Below are 18,984 nucleotides of genomic sequence, written 5' to 3'. Positions count from 1 at the left end.
TTTCAGTTCACATTTAATAGACAGTTGGAATAAGCTGTTGGCTCGGAATGCTGGAAATCTCTACAGCAAGTATTTTCAGATGGCCACAAGCATCTGTGTGTATTCAGACTAGCACTGAACAGACAAGCTCAGATGTCATTACGTTTACAGAACTTGATGTGAGCAGTTTGGAATCTGGATATTTATTCAGAAAATGTCCCCCAGTTGCTGATGAAGTTTGCACTTTCTTCTTAAAACCAATTCTTGAGTTCCGCGCTGCACCGTTAGATTGAAGCCTCCAGAGCAGGAACTAGTTTTTTCATATGGAGTGATGAAATCAGAACAACTATTTAATGTGCTTTTTCCATTAAAAAAAAACACCCAACATTAGATAAATGACCCAGGTGAGTTAAATGTTCTGGAATGTGTTCATTTAAGTCATTGTACTTGAAATAAATGAAAAAAATCTCAGGCATTCCTTCTTTTCACCCTCTTCCCCTTTGTCCTGGCCTTTCCCCCCGCAGTGATGTTCCGAACGGATCGGCTTTGACCCAAGACAACATCAGCCTCCTGTCGAGCAAGGCGGCGTCTCTGAGCCTGTCAGAGGACCCCGAGGGAGGAGGGGATGGCCACGACCCCCAGCGAGCGGGAGTGACCCCCACATCTGCTCCCTGAAGCCAGGCCCGCTCACCCCGAGCTGCTCCTGCCGGGGTGGCCGCGCCTTCCAGCGCGTTGTTTTCCAGGGGGCATCGGAGAAAGCCGGGAGCAGCAGCAGTAGCAGAGCAGCAGGTCCAGAGGCAATGTGCACAAACACAACTACTAGAAACAAATCCTGCACATAGTTCACATTAACGCATTTTTTAATTAAAAAAAAAAAAAAATGAAAATTAGCAGTATCTGCAAGCAATTCAAATTAAATTTGTTTTTGTTCTGTGAATGAACTTTATTTTAATAACTTTGGACGCCTTGAATCCCAGGGCTTAAAAAAAAAAAAAAGATATTATATATATACTCTGTTTGATTAATTGTATGATCTTAATGAAGTAGGTTTTTTCTTTTATTTTGGTATTATTACATACCCAGTGCGTAATTCCTTATCACCTTAATTTCTCCATGACTAAATCAACCTGGCCGCTTCCTTGTGTGGTTAAAGAGTAAACAAGGAATGAGGGTTGGAGAGTAGCTGTGAAATTGCAGTGTCCAAAGATGTGCAGCATCTTCATAACACAGCTCCTCCCGTTGTGGCCAGGAGCTGAACCCCAGCTTCTTGCTTAAATCATTGATTTCAAGCTACAAGTGACACAATCCTTGCAATTCAGCAGGTTTTTATAAGCTGCCGTTGTTTAAGGTCTGTGCGTGTTAGAAATTGGCACCTGAGAGTCATCCTGCAGCTTGTCTGTCAGCGCTGCAGTGAATCCTTCCTGGATTCTCCTTTCCTAAGGAAAAAGTTGCATCCAAGTGACCTCTGAAGGTGCAGCACAGGTGCTGCCAGAAGTACTGAGAAGCAAATTTGCTTGGTAGATCTACTGCTTCTCCAAGTAGATGCTTTGTAAGCATAAGTTGGAGAAGCCATAAACCTTTCTTGATGTTTTCTTTAAAAAGATGAATGAATTATTTTATTCTTGCTGCACGTTTTTTGACTCCTTTGACATACCCTGGGGTGAGACCCTGGATACGAAGAACCCTGGAGAAGGATGTTTTTAAGTGCTGCTCCCTCTGCACCTTCTTGGCCCGTGTTCTCATTTTTAATTTTCGTGGCTTAGACTACTAAATGGGAAAGCACTGGTTATGTAATAAATTACTGCATTGCTTTGGTTGGGTAAAGCAAGAGTTACTGAATTTTCTTGGGTTTTAGTTTTTTTTTCCTTAACCTTAACTCCTGCTGAGGTCATAGCAACCTTGGGCTAAGCTTTGCATTCATCATACTGTTTAAATAAAACAAAAGGGGGGGTGGGAGGGGATACAGTCCCACTATTGCCTACCAGTAGGAGAGTCCAAACAGAAGACTCTTTTGAGTAGCAATTATTTAATTTGCCCAGTCAAGGCACCGCGTTTATATACTATTTCACATTGAATTTGATTATGCCCTACAGACCTGGCTGGTCAAGGATTTGATACACATATTGGCTTGGGATTCGAGCTTTCTTTTTTATTTAAATAAAAATTTATATATAAATATATATATACATATATACATAGTTATATCTGTATATATATTGGGTATGTTTTAAGAATTTTTTCGCATGAGCGCAGCTGTTGTGATCAAATGTCTGGGAGGTAGAAGCACTGAATGAAAATAAAGGCATTTTTCAGCTCACACCCCCACGCTCTCCAGATGTCTTCACATGGGTTTATTTCGCTCTTAGTTGAACTCGGGCCTCTTCATTGCCAAGGGTAGTTTGAGATTTGCTTTCTTTTCTATCCCCTCCTGCCTCGGGGCAAAGAATCCTCTTTGCAATGGGGCAGCGTCACCCTCAGCGTGTCCCCACACTGCCATCCAGGGCGATCGGTCAGTCTGTTCCTCCCTTCTCTGCTCTGCCCAGGAGGGGGATGGTGTTTCCCTGCCTGCTCCCAGCTCACCTGGCACAGGCAGCCTGCCCTCTCCTGCCATCCTTTAGTGCACAGCACCACCCTCAGGTCTCCTTGGTCTTAATTAGATCAGTCCTTCCTGCTGTGTCTGTATTAACACAGAGCTCACCTTAGCCGAGATAATTAGTGCAATATTCTAATCTAGGAGGACAAGCCCAGAATGTTCCTTTTGTTTTGACTGCCAGGAATTGTGGATGTAAAATTAGTTTTCAAAGACGGTTACAATAGGTTCGACTCCAACACATTCATTTGCAACACTAGGAAGAAAATCTGGAGGGCAAAAGCCTTTTTACCTTTTATTTAACCAGTTCCCTTGTCAGGTTAGGGTTTATTTCTTTCTCCACTTTTTCTGCTGGGAGGAATTCTGCAGTAAGAGCTGTTCAGATTGCTGGCCTACATAGGATGAATGCTTCCAAAACTTGGGGATTAGAAAGGAGACCTTACTGTTGTTTTTTTTTTTTTTTTTCCCGCCTTCATCCAGCTCTCCATGTTGTACTTTGTGCATAATGTCCTTGCTGTGATCAGTGTGTCCAGGTGAATGCCCTGTTTGCCCAGAATTATAGTTTGGCTTGTTAAATAGTGTGTTTAATATCTACCAGCAGTATTGATTTTTAGCTTTGGTTCTTCCCCTCCTCCTCTTATCCTTTCTTTTTAATTTTTGCAGAAGTTCAGTTGATTAAACAGGTTGAACAGCCAAGTGCAGTGCCTGCTTTTTAAGTCTTTTTCTGAAAACTGCTCATGAAATATTCCCTTTTTGTGGAAAAACTAGGAGAACTCAGAGGACAGAGAGCTCTCGGTGCACTTGGCAGCACTGATGGTTACAGCAAATAAGCAGGGAGGGAAAATGTCTGGAGTGACTCTGTCCTGGTACACTCGTTGCCGTGGCCCATCGCTGTGAGATTGCTCCTGGCTACAGATGGTTGTAGTTCCTTCTGCCTGGGTGAGAAGCACTAGCATTAATTACCGTGGTGTCAGGGCACTGCTGCCTCCTTTGGGATGTAGATGGAATTTCCTACTGCACCAGGCACTCTGAACCCTCACTGATAGCCGGGTTCCAGCATGGGCAGAGCCCCCAGAATAGAAGGCTTGAAGGGGAAGGTTGAGCTTCAAAGGGTGTCAGTGATTCAGTCAGTGTAGAAATGTCTGTTTATTCTGCAATGCTACTTTCCTTCTCCTTTCAGCATCTCTTCCTTTCCTGTGACCTAGTTCTGGTTTCTTAATAGGAGAAATTTCAACTGCTTGTTCTGCCCCTCTTGTGTGCTGTCCCATTCCAGACAGGACTTTTCTCTAGATCAGACCACTTTTCAAGCTTGCAGCTCAGTTATCCCCTTCCTTCTCAAGTCCTTCTCAGTCACGTTTTTTCTGAGCCTTCTCTCCCTTTTTCTTTTCCCTCCTCTCCTCCCGTGGCTTGCCTATCCACCCTCCCTGATTGTGTAACAGTGACAGCTTGCTGCCTCAAAACAGAGCATTCAAATGAATTCGCTTAGCCAATAACTTCTGTGAAGTTGCCTTTTCTAATGGTGTTATTACTCAGTGATGCACAAATGTGATATTGCCCCTACTGGTAGGCAAACGGGGGATCTGTATAAACATGGTAAACTGCTGTTTTCTTTAAAGGAGAGCCAAAGACTTGTGCTTTACACTTTTTTTTTTTTTCCTTTCCCCTGGTGTAGCCGTTTTGATTGTGAAGCGTTTGTAGGGTATTGTGAGTTGACTGTATTATCCTAATAACTATTTCCAGAAGTTAATGATTGTCAAGCCTTGCCCATGCATTGAATTGTGGAAAATCATTCCATTGAGTCATACAGTTTGCAATGTACCGAGATGTATCTGGGGTGTTGTGACGTGTTCTCAGTCTCTCATGCAGTCTCTCAGCTGATGGAATGGCTCTTTTAGAGAGGGAGGAGGAACGTAGAAATCTCATAATCCAAGAAGCCTTGTCTTTAAGTGTTTAAATCTAAATTGAGTACCGATGGAAAATCTCTTCAGTTGCATTAAAAGGTAAATGTGTGTTACAAATGTGACTGACTTTTAAGCCCATTGGAACTGGAAGGACTTGTCAAACTCCAGCATTACATTAAATTAGATGTGGAAGAACCAAACTTGTATGGTCATATTGTCTCTTGACAGCACAAACTGAGTAAGGTGGGGCAGATTCTGTCTCAGAAAGGGCCAGGAGTGAGGCTTTTCTTGTTAATACAAGAAAGCCACTTGCGTTTCCCTTCCTTGATCTGCTCAAACTCTGGCAGGCTTGGTACCAAGGTTTTTAGGTTCAGAGAGAAATCTTTGAGTCCAAGTAGCACAAACCCTCATTTCCATTGCCATTTATGAATCTGGGCTCTAACAAAGCAGACTCACAGGACAGATATCTGAAGAACCCCAATGAAAAATATCTTTGCTGGACTGAAAAAAAACCAACCCAGGAAGCAGAAGCTGTTGAGCTGTGTACATGGTCATGTAGGCAGGAACTGGAAAAACATCTGAGTTGCTTGATTAAGTGTAAACTGAATTTCTGAGGGAAGGGAAGCAGATCTCCTGAGCCACCTCTAGGGTACAGCCTTGCTGCCAAGAGCTGGGTGGTTGTTGCTTGTAGATCAACACACAGGTTATTTTGCAGCACAAATTGATTTGCTCTCACGTCAAGTAGACACTGAAATGTCAAAAACTTCATTGGGGGTTCTCTTTTCCACACTCAAGTGTTCCCAACTGCATTATTTTCTGTTGGAATAGCAGTGGATGAAAGAGGCTGAAGTAAGTTAATTCAACTTATACAGTATAAATAAGGAATTTTGGGGAATGTTACTCCAGTACAGTGTCCTTACACAGTTAACTTGTGATCCTTCTTCTGTAGGAAGAGGAATGTAATGGCTTAGTGTTGTCACAGCATCCGAGGCAGGGAGAGCTTAATTAGCAGGCAAGGGAGAACAAACTCAATGCTTCTTTTGTTTATAATATAATTTCCTAATGGCACGTGTGATACCACGTTGTGGGAAGTCTGTGTACACTGGTAGGCAAAGAGGCTGCAGCTTTTCCTGAAATTTCCCAGTAAGACAAGCATGTGGCAGTGTGGATTTGTCTGCCTAGGAACATCCCAGTCATTTGAAGCTTAAAATATGTGGCCATAATGTTCAGAATTGGATGCCTGTGGCTCAGTAACAGGGATAATTAACTGGTCCATCCCAGGCAATCTTTGCCATTCCACTGAGTCTGTGTATGATTTGAGTGTTCAGCAGTTTGGGAAGGTTTTAGGTGACTGGGGACATCCAGCAAGGCAGCTTTCCTTGGATATGATATACCAGTTGGATGTTTTCATGTGCCAGGAAACAACTGATTCTGAGATCTGAAAAGCTTTAGGAAAACACAATTACCAACTCCAGTTTGAAACATGCAGTGTTGGGAGAGATGGAAGCAACAGGTGGTGCAGTGTCTCTGGAAATAAAAAGCATTAGCCATGGTGGAATGACATGTGAAATGTATATGGGGAAAATATATCTGTAAGCAAAAAATAAGGAAAAGAAAATCTTGTGGAATATTTGCTGTTTAAGACATTATTTGCTTCTTTGTAATGTTAAAGATACCTGATTAATAGTTCTGTGGCAGACAGTGCTCACAAGTCTTTGGCATCCAAACCAGACTGTGTATTGGATGGATCCCACAACTGGATGTGTGTGCTGACCTCTTTATTTGTAGCTTTTTAAACAGAAACTTGGCAGCAGCCTTTTATAAACGTGTGAGGCAACCTGAGAGAGCGGAGGGGCAGCCCCCGTGCCCCCCCAGCTGCTGCCCGGCTCAGACGGGACCGTTCACCCGCAGCCTCTCGCCAGCGGGGCTGCTCCACCTGGGCAAACCCAGTGATGTTTTAAGAGTTGTTTTTCCTGATTTTAAGGAGTTCCCATTCCCCCTTTGGCCTCTGCTTGCTGTGTAAGCAGCCTCCATGCTACAAGGAGCTTTGCTCGAAGTCAGCTTAGCAGCTGTGCCGTAGCTTGGCTGTTCTTGCCCGTGTTCTGGGACTGGGAGCGGTGTCGAGCTCTCTCCCCACTGTGCTTGCTGCCGTGGGGAGGAAGAGGTGACAAAAGGCACGTGTGAGAGGAGGGCAGAAAATCTCTGGGATCTCTCCAAGGGTTCCCACACCCCCTCTGAAATCACCTGCTTCCAGTTGTGGGATTTCTCTATCGATGATTTTTGTTTTCCTGGTTTCTGTAAGCCTGATTTTCTTCGATCTTGTTAGTTCCGTACAAGTCTCCCCGAGACATTCTGCAGTCATTATCACCTTTTTGGGTGGAGTTTTATTTTAATTTTTTTGGTTTGTTTGTTTTTTTTTAAATAACTTTTTAACATTGGTGCGTATATGCTTGGGATAGAGCTCATGTAATTTTCCAATCGTATTGATTGTATGTGATTGTGCCCTGCAGAGGTATATTTAACAAAAAATAAAATAAAGGATAGTCTAGGTAATAAAAAGGAGACCATGAGGTTTGTTGGGTCAGGTTATGAACTATTTCTTGAATTTATTTAGGATCCTGGATAAGTGAAATTCCCTGTCTGTTGTTCTCATGAATCAGTGCTGAACAAAACATTCATTCAGTCTCTCTGTTTGAACTGGTTTTTTTCTTGCTTTTCTTCTCTTTCTGCTGTTTTCTTCCTTTTCTGTTCTTCCTTCCCATCAACAAAAACTCTCACTCTTTTATGGGAACGGCTGACTCTGGGTTGATATTGTGGATATTTGTTGTCTGTAACTATCAAAACATTCTTAATAGGAGTAGAGATGAAGTAGAATGTATGAGAAGAATTCCGTAAATTGAATTCTTTGCAAGTTCAGGGGAATTTTTGAAGTCTTGTACATACAGGCCCGGTCACAGGGGAGATGTCCAGAGGCACACAGGGAGTTGGTGCCTCTTTTCCAGGAAAGGTTGGATGCTTTGCTACCTTTGGGGAAAACTGAGATGACAAAAGGAGTAGAAGAAAGAATTTTCTATATCTAACTCCCTGTGTCTTTACTCCTGCAATACACTTCTTAAACTTGAAAGAAAAGCCTTTTAGATACTGTTCTGAAGTGGGGCAGGGTGGATTGGAGGAGGCAAAAGAATCCAGAGATCTGAAAGTCAGTATTTGTCTCCTTTATTTTATCTTCAGCCAACACTGTCATCTTCGTACGAAAGGACAAGGGAGTGGAGACCTTTTGTATGTGCGTGGTGGTTATACAGAAAAAGCCATATGTTGAAATGTTATTTCTTCAGTCTTCACCTTGCCTTTCTCCCTCTTAAAGCTGACTCAACCTCACCTTGCTCTCACACAGTGTCTAAGGGTCCTTTGAGTTGCAGATTCAACAAAAAAAAAAAAGGGTGGAAAGGTGATGATTCGCTATTTGGTTTGTAAATAGACAAGGTCTTACCTGCTTTTCTGTCAGCATTTATATTAAATGATAAATTAATGGAGAACACTTTGAAATATCTCTTGTTTTCTGTCTGGGGGGAGTGTGCACTCTTCTAGATTTCCAGTGAGGTGTAGGACTGTCAGAGATCATCTCTGTAAGGCTTTCTCCAGGTCAAGGTGTGTTTGTTCTCTGCTGGGCTGGACCAAAAGAGCTGCAAACAGCAGAGGAGCCACTTGTTTCTCCTTGGTCTGGTCTCTTCTGACTCCACCTGTGAACAAAGTGGCTCCTTCCCCAGAGGTGGATGAGGGGGATACTCAAAGTAACGTTTTACCAATTGCTCAGAGTTCCTATCTGAAACCCAAACCCAACCCAAACCCTTCGGAGAAGGAGCGAGCAGCACTCGTCACATGTTGAGCCTGGTTTGGGACTTGCCTTAGAGTCATCAGGGTTTGTCCCACAGTCTGCTTTGTGGTTTTTAATCTTCTCCTTTCAGTCCTTTTTTGTGGGCTCTAACAAGTCATTATCTGGCTGTAAATCTGAAACTGGCTGCTGCTTGGCTGAAAAACTCTTCCTTCTCCTATTGCAGGGCAGGCAGAGCCTTCTGGCTTTTAAAAGGAAGAGCTGAAGTGCTGTGGAGAGTCAGATCCCTTTGAGAGGGAGCGGTGGCTGCTCTGCTTCAAGAGAGATTTGGGGAAATTGGGATTTTTTTAATGTGGAAAAGAGGGGGGAACTGGGTTCAAGTGGATGGTACCTGCTGGAAAATCTTTTTCCCTTTAGGTGTGGGCACTAGGATAGAAGGGAGCTGGAGAAGGCAAGCCCAGAACATGGGATTCCTTGATCCCATCTCACTCCTTTGAGTGCATGAGTCATCTGCCCTGTGCCTCATCATAAAACTCCCCCGTGAGCACCCAAATTTATTGCTGAACCAGCAATAAATGACCATTTACCTGCTGCACTCACAAAACAGGTTTACTGTAATTGGTAGAGCAGCTGCATCCCAGGTGGGCAGTGGTGCTGCCCTGCTCCCAGCACTGCCATGTGCACCTGGACTGCAGGTGGGGGAGCTGCTGATAATCCTCAGCTTTCCAGCTGTGCAAGTGAAAGGACACAGAACCACAGAATACCCTGAGCTGGAAGAGGGGACCATCAAGGATCATCAGGTCCAACTCCTGACCCTACGCAGGGCACCCCAACAGTCCCACCCTGAGCCTGAGGGTGTTGTCCCAGCTCCAAACACTCCTTGAGCTCTGGCAGGTTTGGGGCAGTGACCACTTCCCAGGGGAGCCTGTTCCAGGTGAGTGTGGTTATTTGATGTTATTTGAAACTGCAGAGCGGGAGGTGGGGCAGCTTCTCCCAGCCTGTGCCTGTCTGGAAGTGGGGGACAGGTGACAGGGTGGGGAAACCTTTTTCTAAGCTATGAGATACCCAAAGGAGAATTAAAGATAGCTTGGATCGTCACATTTTTATTTGAACTCAAAGTTTTGGGTTTCTTCTCATGGGGTAAGCAGCTAATTTGCTGTGGGCAGGAACTGAAGGCGCCTGGCACTTGTGTGGGGTAGGTGGTCAAACTTTCCCTTGTCAGATTGAACTTTAAAACCTCTTTCAAACTAAACATTGCTTTTTTTCCTGCTCTTTGCTTAACCTTCAGCAGCTGGTCATCAGCCTTTGGCCTCAGCATCCTACTCCCCTCCCACTGTCCCCTGCTGTTGTCTCAGCTCTGCTTGAGCACAGAAATCCAGTGGGGGAAAAGGCTTTGGGCTCAAGCAAGACTGTCCTCTTAACAATTTACATTTACCTCCTAAAAGTGGAAGGCTGGAGGGGCAGGTAAGAGAAACAGATTCCACTAATCTTTCATCGTTAATTAACTCCTTTCATTGTTACTTAACTCTTTTCGCTTTGTAGGAGCCTTTGAATTGTAGCTGCTGCCAGAGTGGGTTTTTTGCTCTTTTCTAGAGGATCCTCGCTCCCATCCCAGCTCTCAGGAGGGCTGACTTCTGTACAGCTCACTAAAGCATCCTGTTCCACTTCTATCCCCAAGCTGCAGCAGTGCTTTGTGGTGAGGAGAGAATTCCTAAGGTCAGGATGTCCCAAGCAGTCGCTGGCTGTAGGAGAGCACCCCTGGTTTGCTTTGCACTCTGAGTTTGGGATGTGGGGAGGCAGGGAAGGTTCCTCTGGAGCCAGAGTTAATCTCACGATGGTTTGAGCTGCTTCCCACCAGCTGGGTTCTGCACACAGTGTGTGGGTGCTGTGGGACAGCCACACCACCACCAGTACCCCAGTAGGTCCAGCAGGGTGGGTGCTGGGGGTCTGCAAGCCCACGTAGCTGCCCTGCCCTGCAGCCCTGAGGAACAGTGGGATGGAAAGGGCCTGTGGCTGGAGCCCAGCTGTGTCACAGCAGCCATGGGATGGGGGAGTTGCTCGGCCCTTCCCAGAGCCTTCTGATTTCAAGCTGAATCAGCAACTTGTTCCTTGGCTTTCTGTGCTCCTTTTTGTTGCTTTACCCTTCTAAGAGCCTTTTCTAGTTTCTACTTTGTCCCTTGCCAGTAACCCCTTTCAGGCAGTGCTGTTTGGGAATACTTTGGGATCCTTCCAGGATGAAAGCTGTTGACACATGGAGTGTGTGGCAGTGCTGCAAGGGAAGAGGGAGCGTTGAAGAGCTGGGAGGGGAGGGGGAGTGGGTTTTGGCCAAGTGCTACAACAAAGAGCTGGCCTAAGAAACAGCAAAGGCTCTTGCCTGTAAGAGCCAAGACTGGACGTACCAGGGGCCAGGCCAGCTTTAGTGGAGGGTAAAGTTGGTTTAAGGGGTTAGCAGAAAGTCCTGTATCTCCTCTCAAGCGATGGCCCAGCACTTTACTGCAGAGCAGAGACAGGGAGTCTCTCCCATTTAGTCAGGGCAGGGTGAGGATGAGGTGCTCTCCTCACTCCTGTGCTTTGGTTTTAAATGTGAGAGCGGATTAGCAGCACTCTGTGCCCTGGCAGGCCCCACGAGCTGCCCGTGGCTGGGCAGGAGCAGGGATTTGTCCTTGTGCAGGCATGTCAGGATCTGCCTTTCCCAGAGGAGAGCAGAGTGCCGGGGCAGGGACCGTGGTGAGATTGTCCTTCCTACTGCAGCTGCAGGACTCGGCGCGGGTGAGGGAGGGCTGCTGCAGGCAGGGAAGGGCTCTGTTCCCGGCCCCAGGGCCACGGAGCTCTGCAGCGTGCTTGGCTCGTTGCGGGCTGATTATTCCGGTGGGAGTGAAAGGTTCGGAAGAGTGGCGCTTCCTGGAGTGCTTTCAATTGTCCCAACAGCTTTCCTGTCCCTTGCCCTCCTGCCCCGGGGGTTGGGGGTTGTTTCTGCCTTTGTTTGACTGCCCTCCCCTGTTGGATTGTTTTGCCCTTTGCAGTGTCGCATCTGTCCCGAACCTTTAGGAAGGTGATGTGTTTGTCATTCCCAGTGAGGCTGTGGCCTGAGTGAGCCCCTTGTTTTGCGTGTTTTCTCACAGTCCTGGTTGCTGTGCTATCAGCGAATGGAGAGGGGCCCTTGGGGCTCCACTCAGTCTTGGTGCCAGATGAGGTAATTTCTGCTTTTGCAGAGGAACTGGAGCAGAGATGAAGTCATTGCCCAACAGCCCGGGAGAGGGGGTTGTGGAAGAACCCAGAGCTCTCCTCCATCCCACACCAGCCCTTTTGATGCTGCTGTTTTCCTCCCACAGGTGCTGGCCCACCAGCACTGCAGGACCACAGACACAGGGACCACCAGTGCTAAGTGCAGCTGATTTTTAACTTAGTTTCTCGGGAGGGTGTGCTCGGTAGCCATGCAGTGAGTGTGTGGGGGCAGGCAGAGACCTACCCGAGTCACACACACACGTTTGAAAAAGTCTCCCGTGGCAGGCAAGTCCTGGGCAGGCTGCCAGCCCTTCCTAGTGGTTATTTCCCAAGCTGTTGTGGCTGTGGTGTGTGAGCTTCCTCCTACAGGGATGTGAACAAATGGGACGTGCTGTGTCGGCCCTGGTGTGGCTGAGGCCTCACTGCCAGAGCTGGTGGGTGATGGGATTTAGGAGGAAATTCTCCCCTGGGAGGGCGGGCAGGCCCTGGCACAGGTTGCCCAGAGAAGCTGTGGCTGCCCCTGGATCCCTGGAAGTGTCCCAGGCCAGGTTGGATGGGGCTTGGAGCAACCTGGGCTGGTGGAAGGTGTCCCTGCCCAGGGCAGGGGGTGGAATGGGATGGGCTTCACAGTCCCTTCCAACCCAAACCATTCCATCATTCTGTGTGCTTCAGCAAAGGTGGAAAAGACAAATTGTCTCTGCCTTTCTGGGAGATTTTCAAAGACCTGCTTTTGCTGGAAGGTGGTGGTTAACATCATCCTGCCCTCCTCAGGTACCAGGGACAACCCCTTTGCATTGAGGTGCTGTGAGCTTTGGACAGGAATAGCTGGGATGCAGCAGCTACACCACACGTGCTTACACAATACATTTCTGAGGGCATTAAAGATGCTCAGAGCACGGAGGGACCAACTCCCCTGGAGACCTCTCCCTTATCACCTCTCTTCTCTGCCAGAGCATCTCCCGCATCAGGAACTGGAATAGTGTGAGGTCACCCTGGGGAAACACCACACAGGCAGGGCCCTTCCACTGCAGCCACCCCACTGGCTGATGGCTTAGAGGCACACTTGTTCTGCTGGTGTCTGTGTGCCCTCCTGGTTGATCCTGCAGCTCCAGGATAAAGGGAGGATGGGAGAGAGGAGCGTGGGCTCCTGTGCCTCCAAGGTTGGCTGGTTTGGGGACAGGCCGTGTGCCTGAGCGCTCTGTCTGTGTTCCAGGACGATGCGTCTGGTGCTGCTGTGCCTCCTGGGCATGTGTGGGGTGGCTGTCCCCGAGCCCTACGCTGTGGGGGACATCTGCACCGCCAAGCCCCGCGACATCCCCGTCAGCCCCGTCTGCATCTACCGCAACCCCGAGAGGAAGCCCCCCGAGGGCGAGGGGCAGGAGCCGGCCAAGGAGAAGCTCCCGGAGTCCACCAACCCCCGCGTGTGGGAGCTGTCGAGGGCCAACTCCCGCTTTGCCGTGGTCTTCTACAAGTACCTGGCTGACTCCAAGGACAGCGGGGAGAACATCTTCCTGTCGCCCCTCAGCATCTCCACGGCCTTCGCCATGACCAAGCTGGGAGCCTGTGGCAGCACCCTGCAGCAGCTCATGGAGGTCGGTGGGCACTCCTCAGCCTCTTCCTGGGGCGGGTCTCAAAGGCAGGAAGGGTGATCGTGGCTGATGGATGCTCTCAGGGCCAGCACAGCTCCCTGCCCTGGGAATGGAGTCACAGAACCACAGGATGGTTTGGGTTGGAAGGGACCTTGAAGCTCATCTCGTTCCCCCCCCCTGCCATGGGGGAACCCCCTAGAGGGACGCCTTCCTCTAGCCCAGGTTGCTCCAAGTCCCATCCAACCTGGCCTGGAACACTTCCAGGGTTGGGATGTAGCATTCCATATAGAGGAGACTTTGCAAGGTACCTCTCTATAGCATTAAGTATGTGAATGGGCATCCACACAATTCCTGACTGTCCCACCAGGAATACAGTGGGGAGGGGAAAAGTCTATTTGGTGTAGAGGAGAGACTGGGATTGAGATGAGCTGTACCAGGAGAACAACCAGTCCCATCCAGCCTGGTCTTGAGGCCTTTAAACAAGACCCTGGGAAGGGGCAGAGACAGGCTGCTTGTCTCTACATTTATTTAGATAGCAGCTCTTTCCCCTGACTCCTTATTTAGGTCCAGCATTCGGGGTGGATTTTCTGGGTTTGAGAGGTTAGTTTTCATCTGGAAGAAAGGAAGCCTCTTTGGGAGATGAGGGAAGGGAATGGGAACAGTTTGTTTCTTGCAGATTGGGCAAGCACATAGCTAAGCATTTCTTTATGCTAAAAGCAGGAGAAGCTGTGATAATCGAGTCCCGTTGGGAGAGGCTCTTTTTCATGTTCCCTCTCTCTCTCCCTTGGGACAAAAATCAGACACGTGGGAGGACACCCTGCAGTCCACTTGACTTGCAGGGCAGGGGAGCCTGTCCACAAGGAGCCTCGTGGGAAGAGCAACATGCTGTGGGATTTTCTGTGCCTTAAAGGCCTGAGGTTGGAGAGCAGTAGACAAATCATAACTGTCCTTCCAGCTGGGAGCAGATAAAAAAAATTTCCCTGTGCTGCAAAAATCTACCCTCAAAATGATTGCTACATGTTCCCATTCCTTGTAAAAATAGATAAGATGTACCAGAATTACTCAACAGGCCACGAGAATTCCTCCTGGGAAGGAGCAGCCTTTGGCATTGTCACAGGTTCAGCGCAAACCTTGTCAGTCCTCCTGTGACCTGGAATGACCTGAGAGCTGCTTCCAGGCCCTGCTGGGGCTGTGGTAGCACTGGGGGAAGCTGGAACCAGTCACAGGCAGAGTACTGAGAGCAAGGAAACCAGAGTAAGACACGGGAGCAGCACCTGAGCAGGGTTTAATCCTCCACCTGGGCTCCAAAGGAGACCTTGGGCTGATGGGGAGTTGGTTTTATGTAGATTTGGGTTCCCAGTTACGCTCAGAGGGCCTGCAGGTTCCCTAGCTGTCGAGGCAGAGGCTGCCCCAGTACTTTCCGTGGGGCCCAGGAGCACAGGAAGCTGCTCACGGGTCCCTTCTCGCTGCTTGGCCCCTCCAGGTGTTCCGATTCGACACCATTTCGGAAAAGACGTCGGATCAGATCCACTTCTTCTTCGCCAAGCTGAACTGCCGGCTTTACAAAAAAGCCAACAAATCCTCGGAGCTGGTGTCTGCCAACCGCCTCTTTGGGGAGAAATCCTTGGTCTTCAACGAGACCTACCAGAACATCAGCGAAATCGTTTATGGAGCCAAGCTCTGGCCTTTGAACTTCAAAGTGGGTTTGATCTACTTGTGGCTTTGCTTTTTTTTTTGTTGTTTGGGTTCTCCTCCTTTTCCCCCTCCCCGTCATCCTTCTGCTTTGGCTGCATCCCTGCCTTTTGCCCAGAGGAAGTGCCCTGCTCTGGGGGTGTGAGATATGAGTGAAGGCAGGAGGGAGCCTGGGATGCAGCTGCTCTTGTTCCAGCTCACCCTTAACCACAGCCACGTCCCCACTCCTCACTGCTCAGCACTGCTCTGGGGGCAGTGTCCTCCCCCCAGCACACACCCTGGGAACCTGTCCCCTGCAGAAGAGGTGTTTGAAACCTTTGAAACCCTTGGCTTAACCTTGTTTGGGTCTCCCCCTTCAGGAGAAGCCAGAACTTTCCAGGGAGATCATTAACGAGTGGGTGGCTAATAAGACAGAGAGACGCATCACAGAAGTGATCCCAGAGAGAGGTATTGATGAGCTCACTGTCTTGGTCCTGGTCAACACCATTTACTTTAAGGTATGGCTAACAACACCTGGGGGAGGAGCCCACGTCCCTGGGGGAGACAAGGTGCTCATGTCTGTGCTCCCCCTCTCCCTTTCAGGGGCACTGGAAATCGCAGTTCCCAGCTCCCAACACAAAACTGGATGATTTTCATAAAGCCAACGGCGAGACGTGCCAAGTCCCGACCATGTACCGGGAGTCCAAATTCCCCTACGCGTTCATCCCCCAGGACAAAGTGCAGGTGCTGGAGCTGCCCTACAAAGGGGATGACATCACCATGGTGCTGGTGCTGCCCAGTGCGGGGACACCGCTGGAGGACGTGGAGCGGGAGCTGACGTCGGAGAAGCTGCAGGGCTGGATAGACTCCATGAAGGAGGTGTCCCTCTTTGTTTACCTGCCCCGCTTCCGTGTCGAGGACAGCTTCAGCGTCAAGGAGAAGCTGCAGAAAATGGGGCTGGAGGATCTCTTCAGTCCGGAGAACGCCAGGCTCCCAGGTGAGAGGTGGGGATGGGGGGCAGCCCTTCCTCCACAGGTGCCAGGGCCAGTAGGTGCAGCAGCACGTGAGGAACAAGAACATTGAAAGCATTTAGATGTTGCCACAGTCAGTGATGGGCTCTGGTCAAGTCCCACCGTGGAGAGGCAGCCCTGCTCTGCACTGAGGACGTGGCAGTTCAGTGGTGTGGGGGAGCGTATTTTCATTTTAGGGCAGCAGTGCCTTCTGCCTGGTCCCAGCCATGGTGGATGGGGATGTGTTCTCCCTTGGGCTGTGCCTAAACTCAGTTTTCCCTTTGTCCCCTCTGTGCTGCAGGCATCATCGCAGAGGGCCGCACAGACCTGTACGTGTCTGACGCTTTCCACAAAGCCTTCCTTGAGGTGAGCTTTCTTGTGTGCCAGGGTGTCCTCCTCTTGGCTTTGCAAAACAGGTAGCATTAAAAGAAAAAAGTAGCTCTGAACCCCTGGTGTTGGTTTCCTCAGCAGTTTGGGGTTCTGGAAGGAGAACTGCACGGTGCCTGTGTTTTAATCCCACCTTCTCCCTTGGTTGGCAGGTGAATGAAGAAGGCAGCGAGGCATCAGCTGCCACAGCCGTCACCATCTCCGGCCGCTCCTTCCCCATGAACAGAAGAATCTTCAATGCCAACAGGCCCTTCCTGCTCTTCATCCGGGAAGCCGCCCTCAACACCATCATCTTCATGGGCAGGATAGCTGATCCTTGCTCCTAAAGGGGCTGGCAGGGCCCCTCCTCTCCCTCCTCTGCCTCGGGAAGAGGGGCACTGGGGTATTGCCACAAAGCCCAGGCTGCTCCTGGCGTGGTTGGTGTGGCTGTTTGGTGCCAGCTGCAGGGAGGGACTGCATCCAGCTGGGCTGTCCCTACTCCTCCCAGGGGAGAGGAGGCTCACAGGGCCCCTCACCTGCTCCACCCTGCATGCAAAGGGAAGCACCGGTAGTTGTGCGGCCCCCAAACCCGAGTCCAGCACTGCTGTCCTTCCCCTGTCCACCCCTCCTCCCTTTCGGGCCTCAAGCTGTACCTGTGATCCCCTGGTTCATTAAAACCCGTAGATCTGTACCTAACAGACTGATCTCTGAATGCACAGATTGCCCCAGGCCGCTTCCTAGACCCATTTAAACTCTCCCTTTCCAACAAGCAGGCCCTTCCCTGCGTTCCCCGGTCCCGGCACAACCACCCCATGCTGGACAGGTCAGTGGAACAGCAGCAACCACAGGGTTTGTGCTGGCTGGGCCAGGACCATCCTTCCACGGCAGCTGGTGGGTGGAAGAGCTGCCAAACAGCTGTGCCCTGCTTGCCAGCAGCTCTGCTGTGTCCAACACACCAGTGACACCAGTCACCAGGCACCAGTGACAGCCAAGGCTCTGAAGACTTAACCTAGTCTTCAGAGTTCAGAAGAAGAGTTTTTAAGAAGACTTAAACTCCCGGGCCACACGTGTGGCCTCTGGTGCTCTCCAGGTGGCTTCACTGCTGTACGACCTCTGCCAAGGCTGTCCTCAGGATGGAGAGTGTGGTGGGTGTCCGTCCCCAGTGGGCCCTTTAGTCTGGCTGTGGTAGGACCAGTGAAAACAGCCACCTCTGTAAAGGCTTCTCTCGGCCAAGCAATGCTGCAGTTACCCCACAGCTGCCCTGACAGGGGTTTGGTCACTGGGTCTCTGGTTTTGGAAGCCCTAGGGTTATGCAGGGTTTTGCACAGGTTTCCTCCTGCTCCCAGGAGCAAAGTTTGAGCATCTGCGTTTGTGCTGTGAGTGGCACGTGGGTTTGGACACGGAGAGCCACCTCCTCCAGCTGTAGCAACCCCTGTGAGGCACCGTCCTTTCTGGGCTCACCTGCCTGCCCTGGAGTTACACCTCGGGAAGAAGCTGAGAGTGTAAGTTATGCCTGGGGCCCTGGGAGAAAAAGGGGGAGCATTTTGGAAATAACTAAGAGCTCAGAAAGCAGCTCTTCCTCTCCCTGCCCTCCTCGGGCAGTCACCACTGGGGCTTTTCCTTTCTTGGTCCCATCTTCTGCCTGCTCACCTGGTCAAGAGAACACACCCGGGTCACACCAGTCAGCTCCACGACACAGACAAGGATCTGAGTATTAAACCATTTAATTCTCAAACCACTCACATGCATAATGTTCTTTTACACAGTGTTAAAAGAAAGAAGAAAATGCGATTTTTTTTGTTGTTTTTAATACAAACAGAATTTCAAGTATACATTTATAGAATTTTCCAAGATTCCTACCCAAGTTGCTAAGTTTTCATTCACATTGTTCTTAAAGCTGTCCGACGAGAGCGCTTTTCGCTAAACTGCTTTCAATGCAATTGTACAGTCCCTCTACCTCGGTTTTATTTCCCCCTTCCCCAGCTCTGGTTCCCCTCTGCCACCCCTTGCCCACGCCTCTCCAGCAGCTCTGGCTGGCCCTGTTTGCCACTGGCCACGGTCTGCCAGCACCTGCTGGAAGAGGAAGAGGGAAGTGGTGCTGGAGGACCAGCTTGGGAACAGCTTGGAAAATCACTGAAAAACAGTCTGATATCCACGAGTTACACACAGCAGGCTCACTCTTCAACCTACTGCAGACTAGTCTGAACACTGACTTTTTCTTCTTGAAATAAGGATTACAACCAAAAATAAAATAAAATTAAAACAAAACAAAAAAAAATGGAGAATAATTAGTACAGCAGGAAATTTCTGAACTGTTAAAGTAAGTCTTGAGTGTTAGGACACCTGTCCTAAAAAGTTTGATATAGGCCAACAGTTGAAGGCGACAGCACAATTTCTGTTACAAATGGTTACTCTGCAAACCAGCTCAGAGCAGAATCAATGTGGGACACACAAACTTGCATTTAAAAAAAAAAAAAAAAAAAATATACTGAACTGACGAGGGCTCCATATCCACGTTATGGAAAAACCCCACAGCCCCAGTCACAACTTCCTCCCGGCTTTGCTGCGCAGCCGAGCTCAGCGGGGTCCTAACGGGGTGCAACTTCTGACCTGTTAAAAACGGGGTTTAAATCTTCTTTTCCAGGCAAGGGTGGGTTCTCTGGACCGATGGCAGAGTGTCCCAGGGGCCCAGCCCTGTCAGTGCCCCGGGTCCCTCCCTGCAGGGCTGGGCCGGCCTGGGGGGCTCCGGAGGTAGAGCTGCCGTGGCTTTGGGGCTGCCTGGGCATCCCAGGGGCATCCCAGGGGCTGGCAACGAGGCTCC

At 49.3% G+C, this 18,984-nt stretch overlaps 2 protein-coding genes across 15 annotated transcripts in view; both read left to right on the top strand.

The window, feature by feature from the left end:
* The window catches only part of RC3H1 (ring finger and CCCH-type domains 1), a 53,318-nt gene extending 51,020 nt beyond the window's left edge, over window positions 1–2,298 (top strand). For 9 of the 13 annotated variants that reach the window (XM_027892861.1, XM_027892865.1, XM_027892873.1 and 6 more), the window contains one exon: window positions 500–2,298. In XM_027892861.1, the coding sequence (XP_027748662.1) occupies window positions 500–654 (155 nt within the window). In that variant the 3' untranslated portion in view covers window positions 655–2,298. The remainder of the gene's footprint in view (window positions 1–499) is intronic. The other 4 variants (XM_027892864.1, XM_027892870.1, XM_027892872.1 and 1 more) reach the window with 1 other exon arrangement.
* A 7,303-nt stretch (window positions 2,299–9,601) lies between these two features.
* Window positions 9,602–16,854, top strand: SERPINC1 (serpin family C member 1). 2 transcript variants are annotated; one of them, XM_027892877.1, is made up of 7 exons: window positions 9,602–9,766; window positions 12,741–13,119; window positions 14,600–14,815; window positions 15,168–15,305; window positions 15,391–15,784; window positions 16,099–16,163; window positions 16,337–16,854. In XM_027892877.1, exons 2-7 carry the CDS (start codon window positions 12,745–12,747, stop codon window positions 16,508–16,510), a joined length of 1,362 nt encoding a protein of 453 aa, XP_027748678.1. In that variant the 5' UTR covers window positions 9,602–9,766; window positions 12,741–12,744; the 3' UTR covers window positions 16,511–16,854. The 2 variants fall into 2 exon arrangements, with proteins under 2 accessions (XP_027748678.1, XP_027748679.1); XM_027892878.1 differs by lacking the exon at window positions 9,602–9,766 and having other exon boundaries at window positions 12,740–13,119.
* Window positions 16,855–18,984: the final 2,130 nt, after the last annotated feature.

The sequence above is a fragment of the Empidonax traillii genome, unplaced genomic scaffold (assembly GCF_003031625.1).
Source record: "Empidonax traillii isolate 1590-97213 ecotype Southwest subspecies unplaced genomic scaffold, ASM303162v1 scaffold372:size565953, whole genome shotgun sequence".
Taxonomy (NCBI): domain Eukaryota; kingdom Metazoa; phylum Chordata; class Aves; order Passeriformes; family Tyrannidae; genus Empidonax; species Empidonax traillii.
This window is presented reverse-complemented; position numbering and strand designations above follow the sequence as displayed.

What these genes read in the sequence shown, in the direction of transcription:
- SERPINC1 (XM_027892877.1), top strand. Translation starts at nt 12,745, where the DNA reads ATGCGTCTGGTGCTGCTGTGCCTCCTGGGCATGTGTGGGGTGGCTGTC. An exon ending in CCCTGCAGCAGCTCATGGAG is followed by an intron (nt 13,120 to 14,599) that starts GTCGGTGGGCAC and finishes TGGCCCCTCCAG; the next exon opens with GTGTTCCGATTCGACACCAT. An exon ending in TCCACAAAGCCTTCCTTGAG is followed by an intron (nt 16,164 to 16,336) that starts GTGAGCTTTCTT and finishes CTTGGTTGGCAG; the next exon opens with GTGAATGAAGAAGGCAGCGA.